The sequence below is a fragment of the Pseudonaja textilis genome, chromosome 5 (assembly GCF_049901715.1).
Source record: "Pseudonaja textilis isolate UNSWEBS1 chromosome 5, rPseTex1.2, whole genome shotgun sequence".
Taxonomy (NCBI): domain Eukaryota; kingdom Metazoa; phylum Chordata; class Lepidosauria; order Squamata; family Elapidae; genus Pseudonaja; species Pseudonaja textilis.
The window spans coordinates 46,461,192-46,488,717 of NC_141994.1; the positions used below are offsets into that span (position 1 = coordinate 46,461,192).

At 36.1% G+C, this 27,526-nt stretch overlaps 2 protein-coding genes and 1 long non-coding RNA gene across 11 annotated transcripts in view; 2 read left to right on the forward strand and 1 right to left on the reverse strand.

The window, feature by feature from the left end:
• Positions 1-3,010, forward strand: part of LOC113433969 (uncharacterized) — a 19,023-nt gene extending 16,013 nt beyond the window's left edge. For both annotated transcript variants that reach the window (XR_015743873.1, XR_003373741.2), the window contains exons 5-6: positions 282-435; positions 2,912-3,010. This is a non-coding gene — a long non-coding RNA (uncharacterized LOC113433969). The remainder of the gene's footprint in view (positions 1-281; positions 436-2,911) is intronic.
• The window catches only part of XPNPEP3 (X-prolyl aminopeptidase 3), a 21,282-nt gene extending 10,974 nt beyond the window's left edge, over positions 1-10,308 (reverse strand). For 3 of the 8 annotated variants that reach the window (XM_087934763.1, XM_087934762.1, XM_026696822.2), the window contains exons 1-5: positions 9,701-9,940; positions 7,040-7,156; positions 2,900-3,298; positions 732-934; positions 146-208 (exon numbers count right to left, since the gene is read on the reverse strand). In XM_087934763.1, the coding sequence (XP_087790889.1) occupies positions 146-208; positions 732-934; positions 2,900-3,298; positions 7,040-7,156; positions 9,701-9,761 (843 nt within the window). In that variant the 5' untranslated portion in view covers positions 9,762-9,940. Of the gene's footprint in view, positions 1-145; positions 209-731; positions 935-2,899; positions 3,299-5,332; positions 5,477-7,039; positions 7,157-9,700; positions 9,941-10,055 lie in introns of those variants that run through there. The other 5 variants (XM_087934764.1, XM_087934766.1, XM_087934767.1 and 2 more) reach the window with 4 other exon arrangements.
• A 59-nt stretch (positions 10,309-10,367) lies between these two features.
• ST13 (ST13 Hsp70 interacting protein) lies at positions 10,368-26,695 on the forward strand. The gene is made up of 12 exons (XM_026696789.2): positions 10,368-10,652; positions 14,249-14,306; positions 15,590-15,659; positions 15,775-15,845; positions 16,328-16,394; positions 16,757-16,841; positions 17,782-17,892; positions 18,181-18,283; positions 20,430-20,546; positions 23,152-23,203; positions 23,721-23,809; positions 25,315-26,695. Exons 1-12 carry the CDS (start codon positions 10,543-10,545, stop codon positions 25,441-25,443), a joined length of 1,062 nt encoding a protein of 353 aa, XP_026552574.1. The 5' UTR covers positions 10,368-10,542; the 3' UTR covers positions 25,444-26,695.
• Positions 26,696-27,526: the final 831 nt, after the last annotated feature.

A 27,526-nucleotide genomic window follows, 5' to 3' on the forward strand; every position in this document is an offset into this window, starting at 1 on the left:
AATAGTTCTAAATTAAGCATATGAGGATTAATAGAAACCTATCACATGTTATGTCAGCATACACATCACATGTGAATATAACCTAAAAACTGGCTGTCAGGTTATAGTGAAGGACTCTTTTCCACAATGCAAAAAAAGCACATACCTTAGCATATAGAAATGCTTCATCCACTGGTGCTTTACTTGTAAACATAGTCTCTATGAATGCCTGTTGAAATGCAGTAATAAAAACTACTAATTAATATGTTAAGTTTCCAAAATATCATTATATTTTCCAAAAGATGAGACAAGAGGATCAGGTCTCCTAATCTGATTTCTAACCAGTGAGGAAGAGCTGGTTGAGGAGGTGAATGTACCATATTGGGATGCAATATAAATTGGATCACTGCTGTAAATGTACACTTTAGATTATGATGTATTATGGAAAGTGTTCAGGTATGTTTGATTTCTTCCTCACTGGTATTTGTCACACTAACTTCTATGATTATAATCTTATTATGTGAAACATAAGGAACTACAGTGGTACTTGTTGACAGAAGGCTTTCCATAAACACAAGGAGAAGGACCCCATATTTTATTTCTGGAATAAATAATCAGCATTAGTTACAGAAACATCCTAGTAGAAAGATGCCAGCTATATCTACGTGTCATTTTCCTTTTGGCATGAATTCCAATATCATGCCTTTTTTGTTTCTTAACACCTTGTGCAACATAAATGCTTTGATCGATACCTGTGAAGTGATTTTGGCAGCAAATTTCATCCTCTCAATCTCTGTGGCAGATTTGATCAGCCGTAAGTTTTGCACTAGATGCCGGACAGCTCGAACACGGTTGTTGTATTTAGCTTTTACCTCAGCCAGATGCAGAAGATAATCAGAATGGAGCTGGGGATGCACAGATTTAGCAACATCATACCAAACTGTGCTAGAATCATCTGTGAAACAGAATATAGTTACACTTTAAGTTTAATTAACTATGCTCTTCTTTGGAGAGATGTTTGCGTATTTTTGGTAAATGTCAGATTGCAGCCAAATTTGGATAACTATTCAAATCAATACTGGAATCCTTAATAAGAGATGTTACTTTTATTTTATAGTGTTTTTAAACCTGCCTGAAAGGAATCAGTAGTAAGAAATATTGATGAAGTGTAACCCACTAACAGATCAGCACCTTAGAAACAAAGATATGGATCTAAATTAACTGAGTAAAGAGGGCATGTGTTTTCCCAGTGCATCATCTTTTATATACAAAAATAGATTTCAAGTACATTTGAATAAGAATATATAATTCTTTTGGATCAAGAACTGTACTTGGTCTTTGAACAGAGTGCCAAGAATTGCACTGCAAAAATGGAGGAGATAAAATATATAAAAAATAATTTAAACTAGAGTTAATATAAATTGATTGAATTAAATTATTAGTTATTCTCAATTGACTTAATAAAACTATTAGTTATTCCTATAGTATTTAATATTGTCCACTTCCATTGCATTAAAGATTTCAGATTAGCAATATCTTTTGATAGGACTCTGGAGCCACTTCCATGGCTATGGCAGTGGCTCTGGAGCTATAGATTATGAATCTCTATACCATAATTTAACAAAGCTTCTTCTTTTCAGAATACATTCTCATTCATGTGACACAGAAGTAATGTTTTTAACACTCTAAGTGTGTTAAGAATGCACCCTAAATGAAGTACCTAGTAGGACTATGCAAATCCTTTGAAAAAGTTGGAAGCATATACTTTTGCACGATTAAAGCAACAGTTTCCAAATTAAGTAGCTAATTGAGAAGCTATTTTCAATTATTTTTGTTGCCTTGTGCATGGACAGCTATTTTCTTTTGTGCACTAACCCTATTACTTACCACCTTCAATATGTTGCACATATACATGACTCTACTACAAAATTTCTTAAAGAAAGGAATTGTGAAAGAAGAACTTAAATGTTCTCTTTGGAACAAAAGACCAATAAAATTAATTACAGTTCTGTAGTAATCATTTCTTCTGTATAATTTACAAGTATCAAATATATATAAGCCCCACAAACTTAGGAGACTTTCACTATTGCATAACAGCTATCATGTGGCTACAGACTGGGCAAAGTAAGACTCTCCAAAGCCTGTCTGTCTCTATTCATAATTTTTATAAACTTTGCCCTTAAATATACCCATGATCTAGAAGGCCGTTTGGGATTGGGGGAACCTAGAAATAATGTTAAATAAACATTTGTATGTGTTTCTGAAATGTAAACTTTCAATCAAATAATATTTAGTTGGGCACTTTATACTGTTTTTCAGGTGGCGTATAGTTTCAGAAAATATGAACTTTGCATGTTAATATTTGCATTAAAATCCAAAAATAAATTTGCTCCCCTTACTATTGAAATTATTATTTTTGAGGGGTTTTTTTTCCCTATAAAGGCATTTATGAAGCTAGGAATGCAAGATTTTAATTGAGTTAAACTTCTCACATGAAGTTATTATTTCCTTAGTTATAGGTCACTGAATAATTGATGTGCAATTCACATAACATGCCTACCATGAACCATATTTTATGAATCACAATTGTTGGGTTCAAATATTAAGGCGAATCCAACCCATACTAAGACTTACAGGTAGTTGTCAACTTACGACTGGTTAACTGTTCAAAGTTATGACCAACTCCCCCCCAAAAATGTACTTACATCTTGGATTTGAAGTTCTGACACCCACCCCACCCATTACATGACTGTATTTTGGGCATTCAGCAACTGGCCATAAGTTGAGGACTACCTGTAATGCAGTGCATGCATCCAGCTTTCTATCTCCTCTCTTTTATGCCTTTGCTTGACAGCAAATGGTTGAAATGATTCAATATCATCCTATTTCATACAGTGCAAAATCTATTTTGTTTTCATACCTTTTAATTTAGATACCAGATGTCTAAACTCTTCCATGGTATATGCTTCATCTACACCAGTGAGAGCCATTGCTCCATCCGTGCCAGATCGTGGCCCATCCCATAACTCTCGGCTTGGATCTCGTTTTGGAACAAATAGTAAAGCTTTGTGATATGGCAAAGATCTACCAGGCACACTTTGCAACACTAAGATACTATCTGGTTCTTGGAAGCCACACAAATATAGGAAATTAGTGTCCTGGTGAAAGGTATATGGAATATCATTGCTCATATAATAGGTAGGATTTGAAAGCAGAATTACTGTGTGATTTGTCCCGTGCACCTCTTGCTGTATCTGAGCCATCAACTTGTGTCTACGGAGAGCATATTCCACTTGTGATAATCCTGGTGTTACCTCTCCTGTAAATAGAATTCAAAAACACATTTTCTGTTTTAGAAACAAGTTTTTTCATGCTGCTAAATGCTTACAACTTTTTGATATTAGTCTCACATTTGCCAGTTCATTTCCTTTTTTATTCATTTTCTCTGCACTCATGTCTCCACATTCCTAGTTCAACTCTAAATTATTTTTTCTCTATTATTAATAACAAAAATTGTTTGTAGAAACTTGAGTTCATAAGGCATTCCAAAAGCTACAGTTAATACTAATGTAATGATTATGACTAAAAATGATTATTGGGAGAGAGAGGAACAAAGAAAAGTAAACTTGAACACCTTTATATACCATTTGCACATTGAACAGAGGACAGTAGAGCTTGTTGTACTCTGCATTTTGATAGCAATATGGACATTTCATTACCTAGCAATAACTCCTCCATGAAATGCACAGCTCATAATGCTGAATTTAACAAAGGATCTTTAATAAGCTATGTATCTAAGAATTAGATTAGACGTAATATAGAATTTTCTCAGAACTTCAGATTTCATCATTCAATCTAATTTTATCTATAATCTAATCTATGTACAATGAATACAATGTCCAGAAAGCAAAAATATTTTAACCAAACTGGACTAAATATCAAAAAAATGATTGTAAATGGAACATTTTCTTTACATAGTCTATATCCAGATTTGTATTTATTAAAGCTATTAAAGCCAATCCATTAAAATGAACAGAGATAACGCTGAAAAAATGTGAGAATTATATTTTCTGAATCTTCATTAAATCTAACAAAATGTTCTAGTGGAATCAAAAGGATTTAGTTAACATAATAATGAATATTTTTTATTAATAAATCTATTTGTTGCCCATCTCACCATGGGGCTACTGTAGGTGGTTTATTATATGCCCTATCATTTAAAAATATAAATATCTGCATAAAACCTGGACATACTATGTACTTACAATTGGTAGCCTCTATTTTTAAATGTTTTTCTTTATATTTTTCTGGCTAGCTGCCCAAGTCGGATTCTGCCCATTAGAAAAACATCTTTTAAAATTGAGAAGAGAGAAAAAAAAGAGAGGCAATATTTTCTAGACCAGAGTTCAACCTTTTTGGCTTTGTGAACCAGAGGCTGTGATGGGATTGGAACAACTTAACAATAGGTTTTCTGGCTGGGTAGGTGTGGCCAGTTGGTCATGTGACTGGGTGGGTGACATCACTCATCACACCCAGCCCCACCTCCCGGCCACTCACCTCAAAGGCAAAGGTTGGATTCAGCTGGTTGGGGCTAATCCCATCACTGGCTGGCCCAGCCCCCACCTGGTTTTTGGCCTGTTTTCAGGCCACTCTGAACCAGCAACATCCAACCTCTGACCGGAGGGGCAGGGAGAGGTGGTAGTGGACATGCACACATGCCGCTCACACTCACCTGCTGCCTGCATGAGTGGGGATACATGCATGAATGTGTGTGCTTGCCCCACACTTCCACGGCCCAGTTCCAAAAAGCTCAAGGCTCAGTAGTGGACAGTGGCCTGGGGTTTAGGGACCTGTGTTCTAGACTATGATCCTCCAAATAACTGCAGAGGATTGTGGAACTTCTAAAACAGTGATCAGTAATACAAGTAGCTGGTTAATAGTGAGGGTATTAGAAGTACATACATAGGGAATATGATAGCGAATACTGATTACAGTAATTGGCAGGGACAGGTTTCTGCCTTTATGCCTTAAACATGGATCTCCCTAAAAGCACTTTGTCTGATACTGCAGGAAACTGATGAAAAATGATGAACTTTGGTTTGATGTCGTAGGACTTCTCATGTGCTTTAGGAAGAGACATTTGTTCCACTAAATACCAGGCTCTTTCCTATCTTTAATAGCAACATACTGCTACCTGATAACTATCCATTTTTTTAAAGTTATCCAAACGCTTTTCAAAAGGAAGCAAAAATTTAAAAATATAGAATATACTTTTAGATTAAAATTTTGTTTTGCTTTTTTCTTCCATAAATTATATCACAGTACACACTTTAATTTAAAAACATTAACCTACTTGCAATAAGCAATTTGCTGACCTAAACTAGTTGCTGGGCAGCAGCATCACTAGACAAGATGAAAATAAGACATTTTCCACTGTGCAGAAGGACAAATGCTGGCTGGGCACATTATCTACTCAGATGCCAGCTACTGAAATTTTCTGTAATACAAATAAAATGTGAGTGGCATTGATATCCCATTATAATTACCTAATCAATATTAATAGAGAATCGCACATTTCAAATATTAAAGATGTGGTGGAATCTCTGGCTAGAGTAGAGGAAGGAGTAAAGAGACAGTTTAGCTTAGAGTCTCTCAGTGGTAAGAAGCGACCGAGGCAAGACTCTTGAAGCCTTGATCTGTCAGTTTCCAAGAGAATGCAGTTACCCTGGCAAAATACTTGTAATAGAGGAATTATAATAAAGAAAGTACTTTGGCCTAACCAAGGAATTGTTCTGGTTCCCTGCACCAGACAAAGGACAACTAAATCTTAGAAAAAATTTCTAAAGAGTTGAAATGAGGAAAGCTACTTAGCAGTACTCACATCGGCTTTTACAGAAGCATAAATTTAATTAACAGTTGAAAAGATAAATAATGCACATCAATGAAAAACATGGCATTCTGTATAGAAATATATTAAAGAAATTAATAATGAATTTGATTAAAAGAATAGCTTACCAATAAACATGCATAAAATCAAGCTACATGTTTGGAGAGAGAGAGACAAAACTAATGACAAATAATGCCATAAAACAGACTATATATGCAGTGAAAGGTTGAGTTCAGAAAAATGCAAAATCCAGGCACTGATGAATGCTTTCTCTGTTTTCTAATAGAAATTGATCCTGGGTCTTATTCACAAATGTGAATCAAGCAACTACAGTTATTTATTTCTAACTGATTTTGATCTGCTATTCTGTCAAACGATAAGAAATGATTGTTCAAATAGAAAATACCACTCAAAATGCAGAACTAAAATAAAATACATTGATAAAAAGAACAAAACCTTCATAGAAGAAAAATTATATTTACAGGCCATCTGAAGGCCAGTAAAGAATGTTTAGTTTCTCAATATTTCCACATCTAAACAGCACATCTGCTTCTGTCTCTCATGTCCACCCTCTGTAAATCTGATGAGACAAAAAGTCCTCTCAACAAGGTTTTCTAACTTTGGAAGTAGTTCTTATGACAAGAGGCAATTCTTCTGATGGAAAACAATTGCTGTAACTTTTTCCAGCTGTTGCAAACGTAGAATTTTTTGCAAGCATTACTTGCGATTGGGTAATTTATATCAGCAGCCCCCAACCTTTTAGGTGCCAGGGACTGAACCCTTGGAGGATGGTTTTTCCACAGATCTGGGGTGTGTGGTTTCATGCATTAAATTCCATGCATGAGCAGATGGGGCTTTGTGGACCGCAGACTGGGGGTTGGGGACCCCTGATTTTTGTGATACTTTATCACAAATACATATATCCAAGAGAACACGAGTAGCATTTTAGGAAGAATTTTCTAGCTGGCACATAAAACATTCTAAATAGGAATTCATTGAAGGATATAAAATTCTTTTTTTCTCCAGGTTGTTCTTTAAGAAAACTATAAAACGTGGGATGTTAAAGTGTCACTAGTGGAGCTTTATGCAAACTTGTTTGGGATTTTAATGTCTCTGGACACTTGTTTCTCACTACAGCAAATGTGCTTAGAGTTGCATTACCGTTATCCTTACCTGGCTTAAGAAGATGTGGATGTGTGAAAGGGCTAGGCTGGCCTAGATATCGGTTTGGAATCTTCTTTTGTTGAACTGGTTGAATGGATAATTTTCGAAAGAAACAAAACTTGCAGCCTAAAATGAAACAGCAGAATAGCATCAAACTGAACTGTTCTCCCTTTTGAATTTGTGATAGAGCCAAAGTGAAGTTTGCCATTCTCAAACACCACTCATCTCTTTTTGGTTTAAAGGTAAACATGTACTCAACAATACTCACAGGTACTTCTGCACTAATAATATTAACGTGAATATCTGAAAAAGCAATGAAAGTTCTAGAATAAGATTTCAATATATTTCACTGGCTGATCCTAATTGTTTGTCTAATACTTTGCATTTTTACTGATATAAGTAACCTTCACTGATGGAATAGGCTGAAAAGCGAGGTATACATTCAGCAATAAATACACACATTTGTAAATATGATGTTCAAAAATGAATGGTTTTGCAAAAAGTTCAGAATCAAAAATAAAAATCTTTCCAGGAATGGTTCTCTTGTACACTACAAATCCCACACAGTAAGGCAAATTTAAATATTTGGAATACACTATGCTTTCTAGGACAAGTTATTGAACTAAGCAAAAACAACATAACAAAACTACTTAGATAGTAACAATAACCTTCAATGTTTAATGTTCAATGCAAAATACTAATATTTAGGTTAGCAGATGGGAAAACAAATTGAAGAAGTCATTATAAAGTATTTCTATAATTTCTTTTACTCATGGTTTATCAATAGTTGTTCCTATTTTGTATATTTAACTTTCTAGATCAGCAGTTGTCAACCGGTGGGCTGTGGTTCACTGGTGGGCCGTGAGAAAATTTTGGTGGGCCGCAGAGAAATCTCACTCTCAGAACACTCCCCCAAAGCTGTGGAGGCCAGGCCGCGCAGAAACACAAGGCTACGCCGCCCATATGGCCCGTGGGAACCTTCCCCACCCACTCACTTATCCGGCAAGCTTGCCTGCTAAATTGCTGTTTTTCCTTTTTCTGACCATCAGGTATTCTGCTGTGCTGGGAGATTTAGATTAGTTAGGAAGCAGGAAATTGATTTCTTGCTTTCTAGCTAGTCTTTAGATCTTCGGCTCTGCTTTTAAGCACAGCAGAATCTCCCTTAGGACTGAAGGTTCTATTATTCAATGCAGACTCATGGGAAGCAAATTTGAGAGACTGAGCTAGCAGATGGCAGATAGATAAATCACTGAATGATTCTGTGAGCAACTCAATCTGCCTGCCTGCTTTGCCTGATTTTGGATAAAAGTTACTCTTTTTCAATAAAAAATTCAATATTTACATAGATGGTGTGTTGTAAGTTAATTTTATGAGTTTGCTTGCAAGCAAATTTTATGAGTTTGATTACAAGCAAATTTTATATGACAGACTAAGCTAGCCAATGGCAGATAGATTTCTGAATGAATCTGTGATTCTGTGAGAAACTCAATCTGCCTGCCTGCTTTGCCTGATTTTGGGTAAAAGTTGCTTTTTAATAAAAAATTTAATATTTTTATAAATATTTATATTTACATACAAGCCATGCCCAGTCAGTCAGCTGACCACTAAGCCACACCCACAAATTAGGCCACACCCACAGAACCAGTTAGTGGTCCCTGGGATTTAAAATTATGAGTTTGGTAGTCCCTGGGGTCCAAAAGGTTGGTGACCCCTGTTCTGGATGACTGTTAAAAGCTTAACTTTAAAAATAAAAATAATATTTCTGATCTTAGCATTTATTTCCTTCACTATGGTTACAAATGCTATAATTATGGTACTGATTGTATTTTCATTTATACAATAAATCACCCAATCTCCAGTTTAAAAATTGCTAAAACATTTATGATAAATCACTTGAGATATTCCAAACAATGCAGATTACGTATTGAAATTATGTTTCTAATAATCATTTCTGATCCATCCAATGATACTTAATAGGAATAACAATAATGGGCCCTTATATAAGAAAATAGTGATATTAATAGTTTTATAGCAACTCTATCGTTCATAGTTACTGTTACAACAATCCTAAAGTGTTAAAGAATGGCAGTGTTCTGTTTTTTGGTATAAAACAGGATTGCTGCTGATACTAAAATCCAATTTTCAAAGTGCAGCCTTTATACATATTTATATAGAATGTAAAAATTATAAGTGTTGACAAGCAGAGCATCTAAAATCTCTAAAAGGCTTAAAGCAGCCATTATGCCCTTTACATTTAGGCACTCTTAAAAAAAATCCAAAACAAAATAGGACAGTTTGGGGTCTTTCTACTCTGGAACCAAAAAGAGGGTGTTCTTTACTGAGTTTAAAAACCTCATGTTAATTAAGCATCTGGTAATATTTTGTTAGCAATTTTGAAAGCTAAATTGACCAGTTTCTGAAACTTTCATTTTAAATAGAAAAAACGTTTCTTTAATAAGTTTTCCCTAATACTACCGTGGTCTGCAGAGTAATTTTTTTCACCTTAGCCCGAAATCAGCTACAAGTATCACAGCTGAAACTGAGACAGTAAGTTTCTTTCACTGTATATTCTTTTAAAATATACAAAATGGAGGGAGTACCTAAAATAACTAGCTTTCGCCCACAATTTCAGAATTGTTCTCTTATGTATCATCAAATTGAGTCTCTGACCTGAAAAGTTGCATTTGACCCTTACAGGTTGGGTAAGTCTCTGAACTGGCAACCACACCATCGCTGAGCTCCCTGCCTGTAAGAAGAGTAATCAACACTACGGGGCGATCTCGGAAGAAATCGCAACGCCCCAAGTCCTGATCTTCCTCCACTTCGCTCTAACGCTCTCTTTCCAGATCCCCAACCCTGAAGCATGGCCAGTTACACTAAGCTCGATTTGAGTTCGCAGGACCTTGCTTCCACTGGGTCGGCACATAATGACGTCACCATCAATCGTAACCAGCTTTGTATTTCGCCTCTTGAGCTTCGGCGAGTGACTGGTCATTATATTGTAGTCGACTAAATAAATGCCTACTTGTTAAAGTGCTTCATTCGCGCCTTCTTCTCACCATCATGGTTAAGAAAGCACCAGAACCAGTGAATGCAATGCTACGGCTTTAACTGGCATCCTGTCATTGGACTGAATCGAAGGAGAAAAGCGTGAGTCCAAAGGCAACGGCAAGAGGCAAGATCGAGGGCAACTCCACTTTCGTTTCTAGAAGATTCTGGACCCCGCTGCCAAAACTGGGGCTATAGGGGCGGCTCGTGAGAAGGCGGGGTTGGAGGGGAGGAGCTTCGGCCGCGCGGAGAGAGTAGAGAGGCAAGAGCGGGAGTCGCTTACCCCCCGTCCCTGGAAGGTTGCCAGAGGGCGTGTGGGAGCCGTTGCGCTGTGCGGCGCGTGAAGGCAAGGCCTGCTTGACGGGGTTGGGGGAGCTACGGCTGTTCCCTCCCGGAGAGAGAAGCTGTAGCGGTGGGAGCAGCAAGCGCGGCGAGGCAGCAGCGGCGTGGCAAAAGGGCTGGCCATGGACCCGCAGAAGTTGAGTGAGCTGCGGACCTTCGTGAAACTCTGCAAGCAGAATTCTGCCATCTTGCACTCCGAAGATCTGGTCTTCTTCCGCGACTGGATAGAGAGGTAAGCATGGAGCCGCTCTTCCGAGGGAGCCCGAGCAGAAAGCAGGTAGGGGCTACGGGAACTTATTCCCGCTTCTTGTGACTGCTGCCCCTTCGGTTCCCTCCTCTCTTCCTGCCTCCCCCCCCCCCCCGTAAGTTAAAGTTGTTGGAGACGGTCCTGAGATGGTGAGTTTTGGGGGCTAAATTGTTTTCATCTTTTAAGGGGCGGCGTGAATTTTGTCTTTCGTGGGATCGGTTGTAGAACTTGAGAAACAAGGGCTGCTGGATTACAGAGAGTTAAAGAAAGTCTTAAAGTCTTGTTAAATACTTGTACATTTGAAGGATTTTATTGATCTGACGCTGTCTGACTCCTTTAATTTGCCTCTGAAGCAAATCAGAGACGATTTGGGGGAATGGAGTACTGAGCTTTTAGTGGCAAGGCCTAGTCGTATCATTGAAACCTGGCCTCTCTATTCGGTTACTCAACTCATACCACACCCCGCAAAAAATCTAGGAAGACTTAAGATTTGCTAGGATCTTCCGTGTTATTTAACTTGCCTAGATTTTAGAACTGAAATTGTTTGCCTGATAAAGAATACTTTATGTGAAGGAAAGGATATTTTAAAACCCTTCTGTATTATATCTGTATGCAGAATTATATCGGTCTTGCTTGCATGTAAGTGGCTGGAGCTATAAATGTGATTTATCACGGTTAGTGCTCCAACACAACAAACTCCCGTATCTTAAGTGACAAGTACATTTCTTCGGGTTTTTTTCTCCTATTCTTAAATCCTTTATCTGTGGTGAAAGTGACTTTTAAAGTTGCTTAACTCTATTTTTTCTATGTGGAAAGAAAGTTTTCTCAAATTATGTATTCCATAATAATGCAGTAAAAGTTTGACTTGAGCCTATGAAAGAATTTAGGGATCAAATTCTATACAGTTCTTCCTCAACTTTTGATCACAATTGAGCCCATAACTTCTGTCCCTAAGCAATGAAGTTGAGTTGTGGCCAATATTACAACTTTTTAAGCCATGGTCATGAAGCAAATTATGTGGTTGTTAAGGGAACCTGTCTTCCTCCATTTTGCATGTCAGAAATCTGCTAGAAAAGTTGCAAATGGCAATCCCAGAGACTTTAGGACTACAACCATGGTAAAATACATGCCAGTTGCCAAGCAGCGGAATTTTGATTGATGACCATGGGAATGTTGAGTTGGGTCATAAGCCACCTTTTCAGTGCCATTTTAACTTTGGTTATTAAACAAATAGTTGTAAGTCAAAGGCTATCTACAGTGCTTTGGAAATGAGCTTCCTCACAGCTATTAAGATTCTCTGCTTAAAGCCCTTGCTGTTCTACCCATTTTACTTTATATAGCCACTTTTTCAAAATGCCAATTTGTTCTTTGACAGTAATTAAGGGGTTAGAATAGCTCCTCTGTGAGGAAAGACTAGAATTCAGTGCTGGTATTTATGGTAATGACAATTTGCATAGTTTTAATAGAACACTGAATGAATTCATGAAGGATCATGCTATTCCTGGCCATTAATACTGCTGGTTGTTCTATCTCCTGTATCGTAGGCTGCATGACTTATATACCAATTGCAGGAAGTTAATCGTAGAAGAACGCCATCACTTCACTTTAGATTTATGAACTTTGCAAATACATCCTGTTCACTTCTGTATAACATAGAATGTTGGATTTACGGCCTGCAGCAGGAGAATTCTTATCTCTTAGTTGTCTCATATCTAGCGTGAGAGCAGTCAGACTCTTCTTTATGCAGCCAATTACAAGGACATTTTCATATTCTAGTAAGAAACCTCGTAAAGTAATAGCAATAGCACTTAGACTTCTATACCGCTTCACAGTGCTTTACAGCTCTCTCTAAGCAGTTTACAGAGTCAGCATATTGCCTCCAACAATCTGGGTCCTCATTTTATTGACCTGGGAAGGATGAAAGGCTGAGAACTTTGAGCCTGGTGAGATTCGAACTGCCAAATTGCAGGCATCCAGCAGACCTAGCCTGCAGTACTGCACCACCAAAGCTCATAATATTGATAATGTTGGTTCTACGAAAAGAATGGAACAGCAAGCCCAGACTTTAATGGCCCCACGACATTGCAAAAACATTGATTTCAAAGTGGCATTGAGGAGCCATGCTGTAGATGAGTCTTTCCATCATGTTTCTGGCTATAGCTAAAGTGATAAAGCTAGTTCAGCCTTTCCTATCTAGGGTCTTCTAGATTTGTTGGGTTTCAGCGGTTTAATCTTTACCATCATGACTGGAGCAACATTCAGGAAGGTGCTGAATAGTAGAAAACAAATCTAGATCATTGAAGACAGTGGGTCCAACCTGTACCCTGGACAGCTAGTAGGACCCTACAAGATAATAGAAATAAATATTTGTTTATATAAATTAACCATATTACATATTTTATATGCGGCCCAAGACAATTCTGTTTCACTCAATGCAAGCCAAAAGGTTGGACAACCATGATTTAAGATTTTGGGGCAGGTTGTGAGATAATTCTGAATTGGTTGATTATCAATTAACCCTTTGTAGATTCCAGCTTCCAATGATCAGTCTTAACTGTGCTTCATTTAGCATATAAATGAGCCATAAACATGAATACATTTATGAATGTTGAGCTAAAAAAAACGAGCAAATCAAAGATTTCTACTACATATTTGCACTTGTAATTTTCCTAAAATTTTCTTGAAAAAAATGTGTTACATTTGCATTGAATACTATTTTTAAGACACGATACATTTAAAGGGAAAGGAAAATAATACAATAGAGCAAATATTTTAATTTTAGGAAATATTCTTACAATGTAAACAGTGATTCTAGATCATGGGTATCAAGCAAGTGGCGTCACATTACCGTCCTGTGATGTATCACAAAATTTTTCTCTTTGGGATGGGCATGGCCTGCACACGACGCATCCGGCCCTGGCACCCCTGTTCTGGAGGATACAATGTGGCATGTCATGAATTTAATAGGGCACAGGTACAATTTCACTCCATTTTTGCTGGGCATTGTTGGGGCAAACAGGTGGGCAAAGTGAAGGTTTGGGGGATAAATACAGAAACATTAAATGTGTATTTGAGCATCAGCACCTTTTACTCTAGAAAATTACTTGGGATTGATGTGCATTTTATTTTTCTTTAATAGTCTTTCCCTCTATTGTGTACTTTATAGTTCAGAACACTTTTAAAAAGAATAACTTTCTGTGTTCATAATAATCCCTATATTATGAAAGTTATGTTTAGAATAGGATCCTCTTAAACATCCCTAAATATTTTTTCATATTTCTTTGATCAGAAGGCTGAAAATGATAATATAATTCATTCTTCTTAAAGTGGGAAGATCTCTGTCCTAACAATTTAATATTGAAGTTTAAAGCATTCCTGAAAAATAGTTTAGAAAACTAACTAGACCCGATAATATATCCAAAATAAAAAAAAATCTGCCCTGCTAATTCTTGAACTCATAAACAGATCTTTGCTACAAGATATTATGGATTCCATATATTGCTTTATTTAACTTAAGCCAAAGCGTTTATATTGATATTTGATGATGTCTTTAATTGTTGTTTTTCCTTTTGATTATAAAGCATGGGAGGTACAATACCACCAGCTCCTTGCAAAACTTCAACAGAAACAACTGATGAGGTAAGACAGAAGCTTGGCTACAATGTACAATACTTCAGAAAGAGGATATTGCCTTTTTAATTATCTTTGCAAAGGAAGGGGTTTTTTTCAACATGTTCCGACAGGTTCGATCGGTAATCTCCCCTTATTTTCATTCCTCATGTCTCACCTTGAACTCTTGCAACTCAGATTTCCTATTACTCTAAATATGAGATAAAGAAACCTTTCTATAAAGATAATGGAAAGTCTAAATCTATCAAAGTTTATTACAGCCATGAGATCAATATAAAATACAAACAGGTATATGTATATATCTCCATCCACCCACCCATCCATCAGTATAAAAAGATAACATTATGGAAACTGTTAACGAGACAGAAGCAGTTTGCAATATTTACAAAGACTTCTTCGCAATTTTCTACAATGTGGGATATTTATAATAATTAATACAATATCCTCTAGAATGGCATTAACTACATTTCCCATTTTATTTTTTCTTGGATATAACTTTACCTTGCAGAAAACGTTATAAGAATTTTCCTTTTTTTCCTGCAATCTCATTTTTACCTTCAGGATGTGTTGTAGTTCATGAAACTCTTTGCTTCTTGTGATCCTGCATCTTACTGTATATCGTGATCCTTTATCTTTCCCATATTGGAAAAATAGGCAAATAATGCTGGCCATTATATATTTTGTCCATTCTTTCTATAGTCACACAGCACTGTATAAAATAGTATTGTGGAAAAACCTTCCAGGTAAATGCATTGCAGATTCTTCTGTTCCTGATAGAGGGTATTCCACAGCAACACTTTGTTTCCTAGTTTGTTTTTTAACCCCCCCCCCCCCATTAACCATATTTTATGAAAAGTCACCTTTCCTGCAAAAATCATTGGAAGTAATAATACCCGCCATTCTTTAGATTTATTTACTAATTGAATTATTTCACTCTCGGCCACTGGCAAAAGGAGATTCTAAGAGAGGTTCTTCCATTAACTAATTTAAATTTATTATTGGTCAGAGCTACTTTTCAATGCTCCCTCTCATTCTGTGTTTATGTTTCCGAATCCACACAGTTTTTAAATTAATTGAATTTTAGAGTTTTTTTCATTGTCCTGCCCCAAGCAGATACTTTATAACTTTATATCACAGTTTGGATGAGCTCACCTAAAGTTATTTTAAAATCTCCCACAAGGAAGGTCACTGCGTCAATAGTTATCAAATTTACTCCCTGATTATGTTATTTTTAAATTGATATAACATTCTATGAGAAAAAAAAAAGGATGTCATTAATGACTTTTTTTTAGCCAAAAGCAGAAGAAAAGGCAGAAGAACCACCAAAACCACCTGAGCCTGAAAGTGAAGAAAGTGATTTAGGTTAGTGACCAGTATTGAAGTCTCTTTGATGTAATTCATTTTTTTATTTTGAATTCAGCTAACTTGAATTCTTCTAATTTGTAATATATGTTTGTAATTTTTTGGGGCTTTGCAGAAATTGATAATGAAGGAGTGATTGAACCAGACAATGAAGAACCTCAGGCAATGGGAGATGAAAGTGTTGAGGTAATAGTGCTTGGAACTCTGAATCTATGTGTCACACTTAATCAAAAAAGAAGTTAAGTGTGCGACTGTTAATTCCTTTATGTTATTGGTTCAGCTAGCAATGAGCCTTTTAATGGTTTTTGGCTAATTGTGTCATCTAAGCATATATATATACACAGTAGCTAGGTTTGCTATTGACAGGATGAAGAATATGTCTAACTGGAAATAACCAAAAAATATAACCATCATTTATTTTATTTGAAGCAATACTATCTGGTCAGTTTTGGGCAGCAATATCTTTTCTCCTATGTTCAGATGACATATTTAATTGTAAAATCATGTGCAGTTGGTTTGCAGTCTAAAAGTGCACACTTGTGCACTAATCAGCTCTTGGTTAAATGTAATATATTAATGCTCCAACTGATTTTAAATCCAGATACTGTTTCCTGAAAGCATGATAGCTTTGATCTGAATTACAGTTTCTTTGCCGTTGTTTTCTTTAGGTAACAGAAGAAATGATGGACCAGGCCAATGAAAAGAAAATGGAAGCTATACATGCATTAAATGAAGGTCAGTTATATATGCTACATCAACTTTATCTTTTTTACTAGATAAACCCATAGAGATGTGCTTGGGTTAAAACTCCTCATTTCGCAACTGTTCAGTTATGATGATACTTAAGACTGATCCTTAAAGTTCTGGCTGGTACTTATGACAGTTGCAGCATCTTGCAGACATGTAATTACCATTTGTGACTTCTACCAGTTTCCTACAAGAAGTTAGTGACAAAGCCACCAAGGAAGGTCACCACTTGAGTCTCTTTTTTCTAAGTCATTTTTATACAACATGTCCAATCAGTTTTCTTCTTTCCACATTTCTAGGCCACCAAATTTAGAATGGATTTCTTTTCCACTAAAATTTTATATTTTCAGGTGAACTTGCGAAAGCCATTGACCTGTTCACAGAAGCCATAAAATTGAATCCTCATTTGGCTATCCTGTATGCCAAAAGAGCCAGGTGAGACTTTATATTTGAATATTTCTACTATAAAAGATAGCTAATATAAAGATAGCATAATCTGGACTGTGTTTATGAATTATTTTATAGACTTTTCAAAATTTATCACTGAATAAATGTCTTGTTATACTGACATTCTGAAATAACAAGGCTATTTTTATAGTTCTTATTTTTAACATTTTTAGCAATATGAAAACTTTCTGCCAATCTTCCATTTTTCTCTTGATAGCCATATCCAAGTTTGTGTTTTACTTTGGTTACCACTTTTTCTGTTATTTAATACTGGTGCATTTGCATATCTTGAATTCCATGGGAAGACTGGAAGTGTAGCTAGGCTATAATAACAAAACTTTACAATACTGATTGTGCTTTATCTACCCTCTTTCTTATATTCTGGTGAATGAGGGAAGAGTCAGCCCAAATCTTCTCCAAATACTATCTTGTTTGTCAGGACTTAAGGAACGTTTTGCTATCCTTGCTTCTTGCCTCTTTCCTCTATAACTGGTTATAGTTTCTAATCACAGTGGCTATATATTTTCTGCAGTTTGGGAGCCTGTATACCAGCAAGTAATAGTTACTGTTCTACGGAGATACAATAGCATTCAGGGCTTACTAAAAATGGGAATGAACTGGGTATGGCATATCTTTGTGACAGCTTAAGTTAAAACTAAACATAATGATTATCATTAATTGGAATCAGAAAATTTTAATGAACATTAAACAAGAATTATATAATGGTAGTCTATAAGAACATTTGATAATTCAGATATATTTAAATAGGTAAATGTACAATGTATTAAAAGTGCTTATAATTTTGTGGAAAATAATACATGTATTGAGCTGAATAGTATTTTAACTCACTTGCTAAAAGGATTAGGCTGCAAAGCATATGGTATTCTATTAATTTTTAGTTAAGGATGTATACTTTTCATGTTGACAGTGTTTTTGTGAAAATGCAGAAGCCAAATGCTGCTATTAGGGATTGTGATAGAGCCATTCAGATAAATCCCGATTCGGCACAGACCTACAAATGGCGAGGAAAAGCTCACAGGTAAAAAAAACAAAGCAAAGCAATCCTCCTATCTTCTTTATATCTTAATCATCTTATTATAGAAAATAAAAACTTTCTAGGTTAAATAGAAAGCTTTTAAGATGTTTTATCTCCACTGCACGTTAACAGAGTAACTTTTAATTTTCTTCAATTTTTAAAAATGCAGAACTTGAAAATAAAGGATTTTTGGATATTATTAAAAAGCTTGCTTATTTATACCTATGGCTTAAAATTGTTTTTAACATTGTCTCAAATGATGCTGACTGGAATTAATAATTTTCTTGCCAGGCTTCTAGGTCATTGGGAAGATTCTGCACACGATCTAGCTTTGGCCTGTAAACTGGATTATGATGAAGAAGCTAGTGCCATGCTTAAGGAAGTACAGCCACGTGTAAGTAATGAATGAAAATGTGGATGACAGAAGCTCATGATTTCACTTCTGTGATATTTTATGGAACTTGTCAGGGATGGGATTCAAATTTTTTAACAACTGGTTCTGTGGACATGGCTAGGTGGGCGTGGTCATGTGACTGGGTGGTTGTGGCTTCTTTTTTTTGGCACCCCGTTCCCCTGGCTTTTGGGCCTTCTGGGCCTTAGGGAAGCCTCCTGAAGGGACATTTTGCTCCCAGAAGGCTTCCCTGGGTTAAAAAAAAAAAAAAAGCGGAGCCGGGGCAGGCACACAGCCCCCCCCCACCCCCCAGTCCGTTTTGGGGCCTCCTGGGCAAAGCAGTCAGACAGCGAGGGGAATCCCGGCACAGCTGATCATAGGAACAGCTGATCATCAGGTGGAGGGAAAAAAGAAATACCTTAAGGAATGACTGGGAGGGGGAGAATGCAGTCGGTGATGTCGGGCATGCGCGATAAGGACTGAGTGGGCGGGCAGGGAGGGCCAGGGCCAGGGCCAGCCAAGGGCATGATTTGCTGGTTTTCTGAACTGCGCAGAATCATAACCGGTTCTATAGAACCGGTATAATCCCACCCCTGGAACTTGTGCTAAAACACTATCCTGTTTATTTGTGATTTTTTTTAAACTCCAGTTTTTAAGGATATTGTGGTTCTGTAATTCTAACAATTGTTGCCACAAAGTAATTAAGTTTGCAAGCTTGCCACTAACTTATTGTAAGGCTCTTTAACAAAATTTAACACTTGAAGATTAAATCTTTTTTCTCCCTATTACCAGGGGACAAGCTGTAGATAAGTAAAGTATGAATTGGTTCTGAAAACTGCAACTGGAATAAAATGTTTCTTGAATGTTTTGCTGATGTGCCACAAGGGAGTAGTACTATGAATAACATAACTCAAAAAATTACTGTTCTCTTTTTAGTTACATCATAAACTGGATGATTACATACTAGCTTTAACAACAATTGTGTTGCTATTTCTGGCCTAACATTAAAAGCTTTAGCATTTGACTAATAGTGATCTCTATTTTAATATAGAATAGAAATAATGTTCAGTAATTTTTATTTTATATACAATAAGAATAAATATAGTTGAATTATTTCTGTAACATGGAATTGATAATCACAGCCCCTCTCCTTATTTGGTTTTGTGGTATAACAATGTTTTCTCCAGTGTCAATTTATTCTAGGGTATGTCGACGAAGTAGCCCTGAACCATTTATGTTTCTACCTATATCACTGAAAATTATTACGGAATGGAATATAGCTTTTTCTTTAGCCTTATCTTACCTGGTTCTTATTAGCCAAAGGGGGGAAAAACTTATGGAAGTTAGACATCCCAGTGCAGCATTACTGACTTCATGGTTTTTGCTTTCTTGCTTTTCCTATTAAGAAAAGAATAGTACCAAGGACATTTCTGTTCTTCCTAATCTGTTGCCATTAAGATTGCTTGAGATATATACCCTCTTTCCCTTATATCTCTGAACCTAAATTTATTTCCGAGACACAAGTAAAACTAGGCTGTGCAAGATTTTACTTTGTATTTATAGATAATGCAACAAAATTTGCTGAGGAATGTCTACAAAATGAACTACTGTGAAAAAAATCTTATGTACTGATAATTTCTTCAGACAGACGTACCATTTCTGAATTAAATAAAGTTTCTCTTCATTGAATTTTTGTTTTAACTGTCTTAGATCTCAAGACATTGGTAGTTCTGATGCTTTGCTACTTGTCTATATATTGTGTATGAAAGAAAAGAAAGAGTTAATAGAAACCAGAAGTTTTTGCTTTTGAAGAGTTTTACTGTGTCCATTCTGCAGATTAACTTGCAGATTGCTTCTTATTAATTATTTTTATTTAACCCTTAAGGAGAGTTAAGCTGTATTTACTTTTTCTACTGAAATTAATTTTCATCTAAAAGACTGTAGTATATTGCCAAATTTAGACTATTCTTGGGATACTTTGGAGTCATAACAGTGTTGAAGGGAAGAATTAATGTTGATTATAGCCCTGTAGTTCTTGAGAGAGAATTGACATAATACAAACTAAAAATAGTTATTGTAGAATGCTAGAATTATATTGTATAAATGATATATATATGTGACAAATAATTTTATTCATCTTGTACGTCAGGCTCAAAAGATTTCAGAACACAGAAGAAAATATGAACGAAAGCGTGAAGAAAAAGAAATTAGAGAAAGAATGGAAAGAGTAAAAAAAGCCCGAGAGGAACATGAGAGAGCTCAAAGGGTAAGAGTTGTTTTTCAAACATGGTGGCATAGTTGAGTGCTTAGAGGGAAAGACTAGAGATGTCAAACAAGAGTTCATACCCCGACATATCATCTATCTAGGAACTTGGTCATTTATACAGCCACCACCTGTCTTCCAAGAGACCCCTCACCTGGCATCTTCTCCTTAATTCTGATGTATGAGAGGACTGTGCTGTCTTTTCTGATAATTAAAGGGGTAAAATTCAGGGGACGAAAATGAAAAAAGATTGTATAATATATTATTCTGGTCTTATAGAGGTGTGTGATTAGAAATGTCAGCTCCACTCCTTCCATTTGGGAAATAGATTTAAACAAGAACAAATTATATTTTTTAAAAAATAGAAAAAGTTTTTATTTAAAATATTTGGTGTTCCAGGCAGACCACAGAATGCTGCTACTCTTCTATAATTAGTGACCTCAGAAAAAGTTTTTAGATTATATCTAGAGAAAAATTCCTGAATACAGCCTGAAGTGGGAATAAAAAAAGACTGAGCAAAGTTTTCTGCTTAAATAAACACAAGAAACAATAAAATTTAACTAGTACCATACAGACTGGTAAAAATAAAAATTTCTAATGCAGTTTCACGGCTAGATGGTTTGTCTTTAAAGAATATGTAGGGAAACAGATTACTGAAGCGATAATGCTCTGCTTGCTTGCATATACTGTACTTTTCCAAATCCTTGTAGATTCCTCCAGAAATTCAGGAGACCTGTGCACTGCATGTTCTCCTCATTTCTTAACGGTGGTAACCCAGCTGTTCTTCTTCCATAAGCAGCTCCTGTTTTGTTCGTGACAACTAAAGTTTTTCTTCAAAAATTTCATGCTCCCCACAATTGTTTCCCTGGCCAACTTTCTGCTTTGGGTCACTTGTGAAGATCTAGCAAGCAGTCTCCTCTCCAGCCTTTCAGCTGCGTGTGTCCCTCTGCAGTTCCATTCAGGCCCCTGCAGGCCTCGCCCAGCAGGTTGCTGGCTGAAATGGAGCTTCTAAGGGGTGAATCCAACATTTTGTTTGGCCCTCTGTAGACCTACCCCTGGCCTGTTAGGGGCTGAAATAGGGCCTCCAGGTGTTGAATTCAGCCCTCCGTGGGCTTCCCCCATCCCATTGCAGGCCAAAATGGAACCTCCAGGGGATGGATCTGGCCCTCCGATGCTCCATTTGGCCCTCCTTGGGCCTCTCCCAGCCCGTTGCAGGCTCCATTTCGGCCTGCAAAGGGCAGGGCAAGGCCTCTGGATGCCTTAACAGGGCTTTTGAGGGACAGATCTGCCTCTCAGAAGCTCCATTTCGCCTGGCAACATGCTGGGTGAGGCCTCCAAATGCCCAAACGGGGCAAGGCCTCTGGATGCCTTAACAGGGCTTTTGAGGGACAGATCTGCCTCTCAGAAGCTCCATTTCGCCTGGCAACATGCTGGGTGAGGCCTCCAAATGCCCAAACGGGGCTTCTGAAGGATGAATCCATCCATCCTAAGCTCCCATTTCAGCCAGCAACATGCAGAACAAATGTTGCAGACCCTTTGGGGTGTTCGTAAGGGCGAACAACTGCCGTGTTCCTGCAAGATTCATAGTTTGGGGCCTTGTTCACAAACACTAGGGGGTGCTTATTGCGTAACTTTGTTCTCTAAGGAAATGCTTGTAACCCGGGGATTACCTGTATTAGGAAAACTTAATTTCATATTTTAAAAGTCTTTGTTTCCCCAAACATCATAAAAATGGCTTCTTGCCCAACAGTAGTCAGATTTCCACTTCACACAATATCACAAGGTTGTTTGTTTAGTTGTAAATTAACATAATGAGGAAACTCAACTATAGGTATAAACTATGTTATATGTTTTAATAGGCATCGAGGTGGTATAATATGTAAGCCATTGGTCCTAAGCTTGGATCCCTGAATGGGTGCAGGAACTTATTTTATGGTTAATTTAGTTCTGATGGGTACTTTATTCTTAGCTGCTATGTATTTTAACACTTGTAATATTTTAATTTTTAAAATTTTGTTTACTGCCCAGGATACTTGATGAATTGGGTGGTCATACAAATTAAACAAGCCACAATTAAAACCAATGTGCAACGGTTTCAGCTCCCCTCCATGCATGGAGAGAAATTTTTTGGGTGGGCTACAGGAACAGAGATTTCAGCTCCCCTCTGTCCTCTTTGCTTGAAACCTCTCCTATTGGCTTCCTCATTGATTTTCTGGGGAAGTTCACAAAGAAGATTAGAAATGATGATCACATGATCCCCAGTGGATTTGGCAACTGGTTGTAAATCTTAGCCAATTGTCAAGCACTGAAATGTTGCGGGGTGGGTGGGTAGGGGGCACCATATTTTACTTTTCCTGAGGCTGTTGTAACTTTATTCATTAAATGACTGATTGTAAGTCAAAGACTACCTGTAAAATAGTTTATCATTTAACGTATGGTGGTTTGAATGTGGATAAATGGAAAAAAGATTTACTTCCAGTGAACTCCAGAACCACTCCTGAATGGCTTGGTTGACCTAGGTTTGAAGAAAAAATAGGAAGTTCCATCTCTGAAATGGTGGATTTGCATATTCTTATGGGAGACTAAGTAAATATTTTCATGTTTGCAGGAGGAAGAGGCTCGTCGGCAGACAGGAGGACCTCAGTTTGGTGGTTTTCCAGGTGTGTATTTCAAAGCATTTATAGAAAAAAATTGAGCTTCATGTGAATCGGGATCATAATATTTTGCTTTATTTCGGGCAAAAAATCTATGTTTTGTACTCTTGATTCATCAAACAAATATGGAAGTGCTGTATTTCTGATTTTTGAATATAAAAATTCTGATACTATCGTATTAGCAATTAACCAAGGGTGTGATATTAAAAAGTGTAACATGGATTTCAGCACACAAAACAGTAAAATAGACATAACTATTTCAGTCATTGACCAATAAAAATACAACCTATAAAATGAATAACACAGTCTCTAACAAGTACTATTAGCAACTATTTGTGAATAATACACATAATGTAGCAAAATTTTGCTGCTGTTAGAGAAATAAAATTTTAAGTTATTCAACAGCTCTTTGAGTGCTCTGGAAATTTACATAAAACAGGTATAATTAACTCATGGATTATATGATAAGCTAAGATATAGTCCAGTGTAATACTTTTTCTATAACAATATTCCTTATATTTAGGTGGTTTTCCTGGAGGCATGCCTGGAATGGGAAGCATGCCTGGTCTCAATGAAATTCTTAGTGACCCTGAAGTTCTTGCAGCCATGCAGGTGAGGAATAATTGAGAAAAAAAAATGCTGCAACGTAAGAATTCTGATTGCTTTTGAAGAACTCCTGCCCCAATTACTATAGATTCTTGCACTACTGTATTTGTTATTTCCAGAAATTTTCATTTTGTTTTTCATTAATTCATTCTACTAAGTTAGCATTTGTAGGATCTCAAAAACAAAAGTCAACTGGAAAGAAAAGGTGCGCCCTTCTTACAAATTTTATTGTCACAGTCAGCAGATGTTTAGAGTGACTTGGCATTTTTACCCACGTGTTGAGTCTTTCCCAAAGACCTGAGATAGGCAGATGTTCTTGTTTGATGGTGTTAAGGGTATCATTGCAGGATGTAAGCTATTCCAAGCAAAGCTGTCTTTTGCAATTGACTCAGGGTGACTTCCAGCAATTTTAGTGTGGTTTAGAATAATTAATCAGCTCTAAATACCTCATATATTTGCTCAGTTATTAAAATTTTATGCAGCACAAAGCAGCATACAAAGCAGCAATAATTTCCCACTTTATTGCACTTTAAAATGCATTCCATAATTGAGGTATCTTTTAAGAAATTGAGGTATCTTTTAAGAAGGCTATAGCAAGATATAGGAGTTGATTTGGAGTAAACAGCAAATATATGTCAATATGGTTTAATAGATACCAACATTATCTCTGAACCTTAATTAGAAACATGTCACAAGATTGCATGCTCTATAACCTACCTTCAGTAAAAAGCTATGACTCCAAACCTTGGATGCAAATGAATTATTCATAAGTAGAACAGATTTTGGCTGTGATAGTTGCCTCCAATTTAAAACTTTACAATACCCATTTAGAATAATCAATTGCATATATTTCTGAGGGACAGATTCATAGTATAGCAGTATTCACTATTCTTTTTTATTGGGGTACGGTATATTTTATTCCTTTTTCTGTACCTAGCCATAAAATAAATACTTGGCACATCTTTAGTTTTACATATTTGCTAGTTTGACAATTTTCCATGCCAGTTCTTCCCATAGCCTGTTTATTTTATTGGTGCTTTCATCCTTATATTTAGTAGCCACTGACAAACTCTCAATTTCAATCCTTTCTCCTTGATAAATCCCTTCCTAGCTTTTGTTATTCCTAGTTTTAGTCACTTCCTCTCCTCTTAGTATTTCATGTGGTGTGGTAGCTTCTTTGGTAATCCCTCTGATCATACACTACATCAGTGTCCAGGTCAATCACAGGGTGCATTTGTTAGGTCTTTGTTGAATTTTGATAGCTGGTCCAGAACAGCATGTTGTATTTACTTTACTCGTAGTTTCTTGTCCTAAATTTTGCTTTTTAAGTCATACTTTATGAAATGATTCAAGTATAATCTAACAAGTGCATAGTACTTATTAATTTTACTGTAATTTTTCTATTTTATACTATATTTTATGATGGATTGAAGCATAAAACATTAAAGCATGTACATTAAAACTCACCATATTATCCTAGTGATACATTTCAATACTTCATTACTTTACAGGATCCAGAAGTAATGGCAGCTTTCCAAGATGTTGCCCAGAATCCAGCAAATATGTCAAAATACCAGAATAATCCTAAAGTCATGAATCTCATTGGCAAACTTTCATCCAAATTTGGAAGTCAACCATAAAATTTGTTTTCATTGTAAGACATGGGGGAAGTATTGATCGCTTATTATATCTCGCAATAACACAAGCCATTGTACTGCTAATTCTCAAATGAGAACTAGGGTGCTCTGGATAGAATCCATTTTCCTCTGTTTCAAAAATGAATATTCATAACTGTATGCAAGGTTCATATAAAACCACCCCACCTTTCTACCATGCCCTTAATTTTCTTACTGAAAACACAGGTTTGTTTTTAAATTGTATAATTGTTATTTCTTAGTAGATGCAAAAATATAAAGTGGCTGGGGATAAAGTTTGGAATGGAGGAATGATGGTTCTGTTTATGATGGTTTGGGATAATTGGACTGTTTAATTTCTAACACAAATGAGGCTCACTGTTTTTATTTTAATTGGAAGAATTCATTTTCAATTCTTAAATTTATAAGAATTACTTATTAAACTGTTGAAATCAACTCTTCTTGGATCATATCCTTGCACTGGAAAGAAGCACCCTAAATGTTGCATGCTTTGGCTTTAACTATATTGATACAAATGATACTGAGACTGGAAACACTACAATCAGTGTTGAGCAGATTAACATGCTACTCATCTATATCACAGTGAGCAAATGTTTTATCAACACCAGTAAGCTGATTACTTGAATGATTGGGAGCCCTTTAGTTATTTGTACTGATTTTGCTATTGAATATGACTAATTTCTTAGTTTTGAGGGAGGGAAGCAAAATGGTTCCCATTACCATGTAATATTCATTATTCAATTCAGAATATACGTAAAATATAATTGTGATAAATGGTAATGACCTAGACACTACTTTAGAAAGTTACATATATCATCTATCTCTAACGTCATGTCATATGAATACATATGGGGCAAAAGGAAGAACAAAAACTATTGAAATCCTTGTTACGAAATATTTACTGATGGCTAACACAAATTTTGTTTTGGTCTCTACCTTTTTAATTATCTGCTCAATGTTGGAGGGCCTGTTATAATTAGGTTTTGGTTTTTTTTTCTAGGGCTTTTGAATGTTTCCAGTTCTGTGCTTTGTAATTTTGTCTGAATCCACAAGTGATGTATGTTTTCTGTTTTTAATTAAACCTCAACTGGTTCAGAAATTCAATATATTCTTAAAATAAAATCCACATAATAATTATCTTGTCAAACTAAAGGAAATATGACTTCATTTTGCTTAAGAAATAGTTATGAAAGTACTTCTAGTTGCCTTTAAAATAATAAAGTATGGTTTTGAAGAATCTTGGTTTATCTGTCAACATTTAATTAATGGGAGATAATATTCACAATCTCTGTATTCTATGGATCAGGAGAAATCTTCCTTTTGATTAAGGAAAATATAATTGGATTGTTCAATGAATATAGGTAGTCCTTGACTTATGGCTTGCAATTATGATCAGAATTTTGGTCATAAATCATTGCAATCATAAGTCAAGGCATCATATTACCAAGCCTGATTTTTAGACTGTTTTTCATAGTGGTCATTAAATGAATTACTTCAAATTCATTCTCCCAAATGAGAAAGTTTTGCCTGAAACTAGTAAAAAACATTGCAAATCACAGTCATGTGACCATGGGATAATAACTAGTAATGCAATTAAGGAGGCACAGTGTACCATGTAATGAAGGCCACAAGTGCTTTACAGACCATAAAGCACCTTTTATAAGGCTGTCGTAACTGAATGGTTGTTAAATGGCTGGTTGTAAGTTGATGATTACTTGCATATTGCAAATACTTTCAAGATACATTATTTTCTAAAAATAGTATTTTTAGGATATATAAAATCTCTTCAGGATGAGTTGGGGATTCATAATAACTAGAGCAATAGCAACTAACTGTTGATAAATGCTTAGATGTAATTTGCAGCATCATTACAAAATAGGAATCTAATTCTTTACTCTTTTTTGTGGTTAAATGAAAGTAAAGTTATGTTTAATATATTGGAACAACCTACTGCAAAAGTTCAGTTTTTTTTAATTTTGCAAAAGTATATGAATATTTTATTTACTTCATTTTCTTAATAAGAAGGACAGGTAGGCCTTGACTTTACAACCAGGAGTGGGATTCAACC

Coding starts and splice junctions, on each gene's coding strand:
- ST13 (XM_026696789.2), top strand. CDS start 10,543: ATGGACCCGCAGAAGTTGAGTGAGCTGCGGACCTTCGTGAAACTCTGC. Junction 16,842..17,781: donor CTGTATGCCAAAAGAGCCAG/GTGAGACTTTAT, acceptor TCATGTTGACAG/TGTTTTTGTGAAAATGCAGA. Junction 20,547..23,151: donor AACATGAGAGAGCTCAAAGG/GTAAGAGTTGTT, acceptor TCATGTTTGCAG/GAGGAAGAGGCTCGTCGGCA.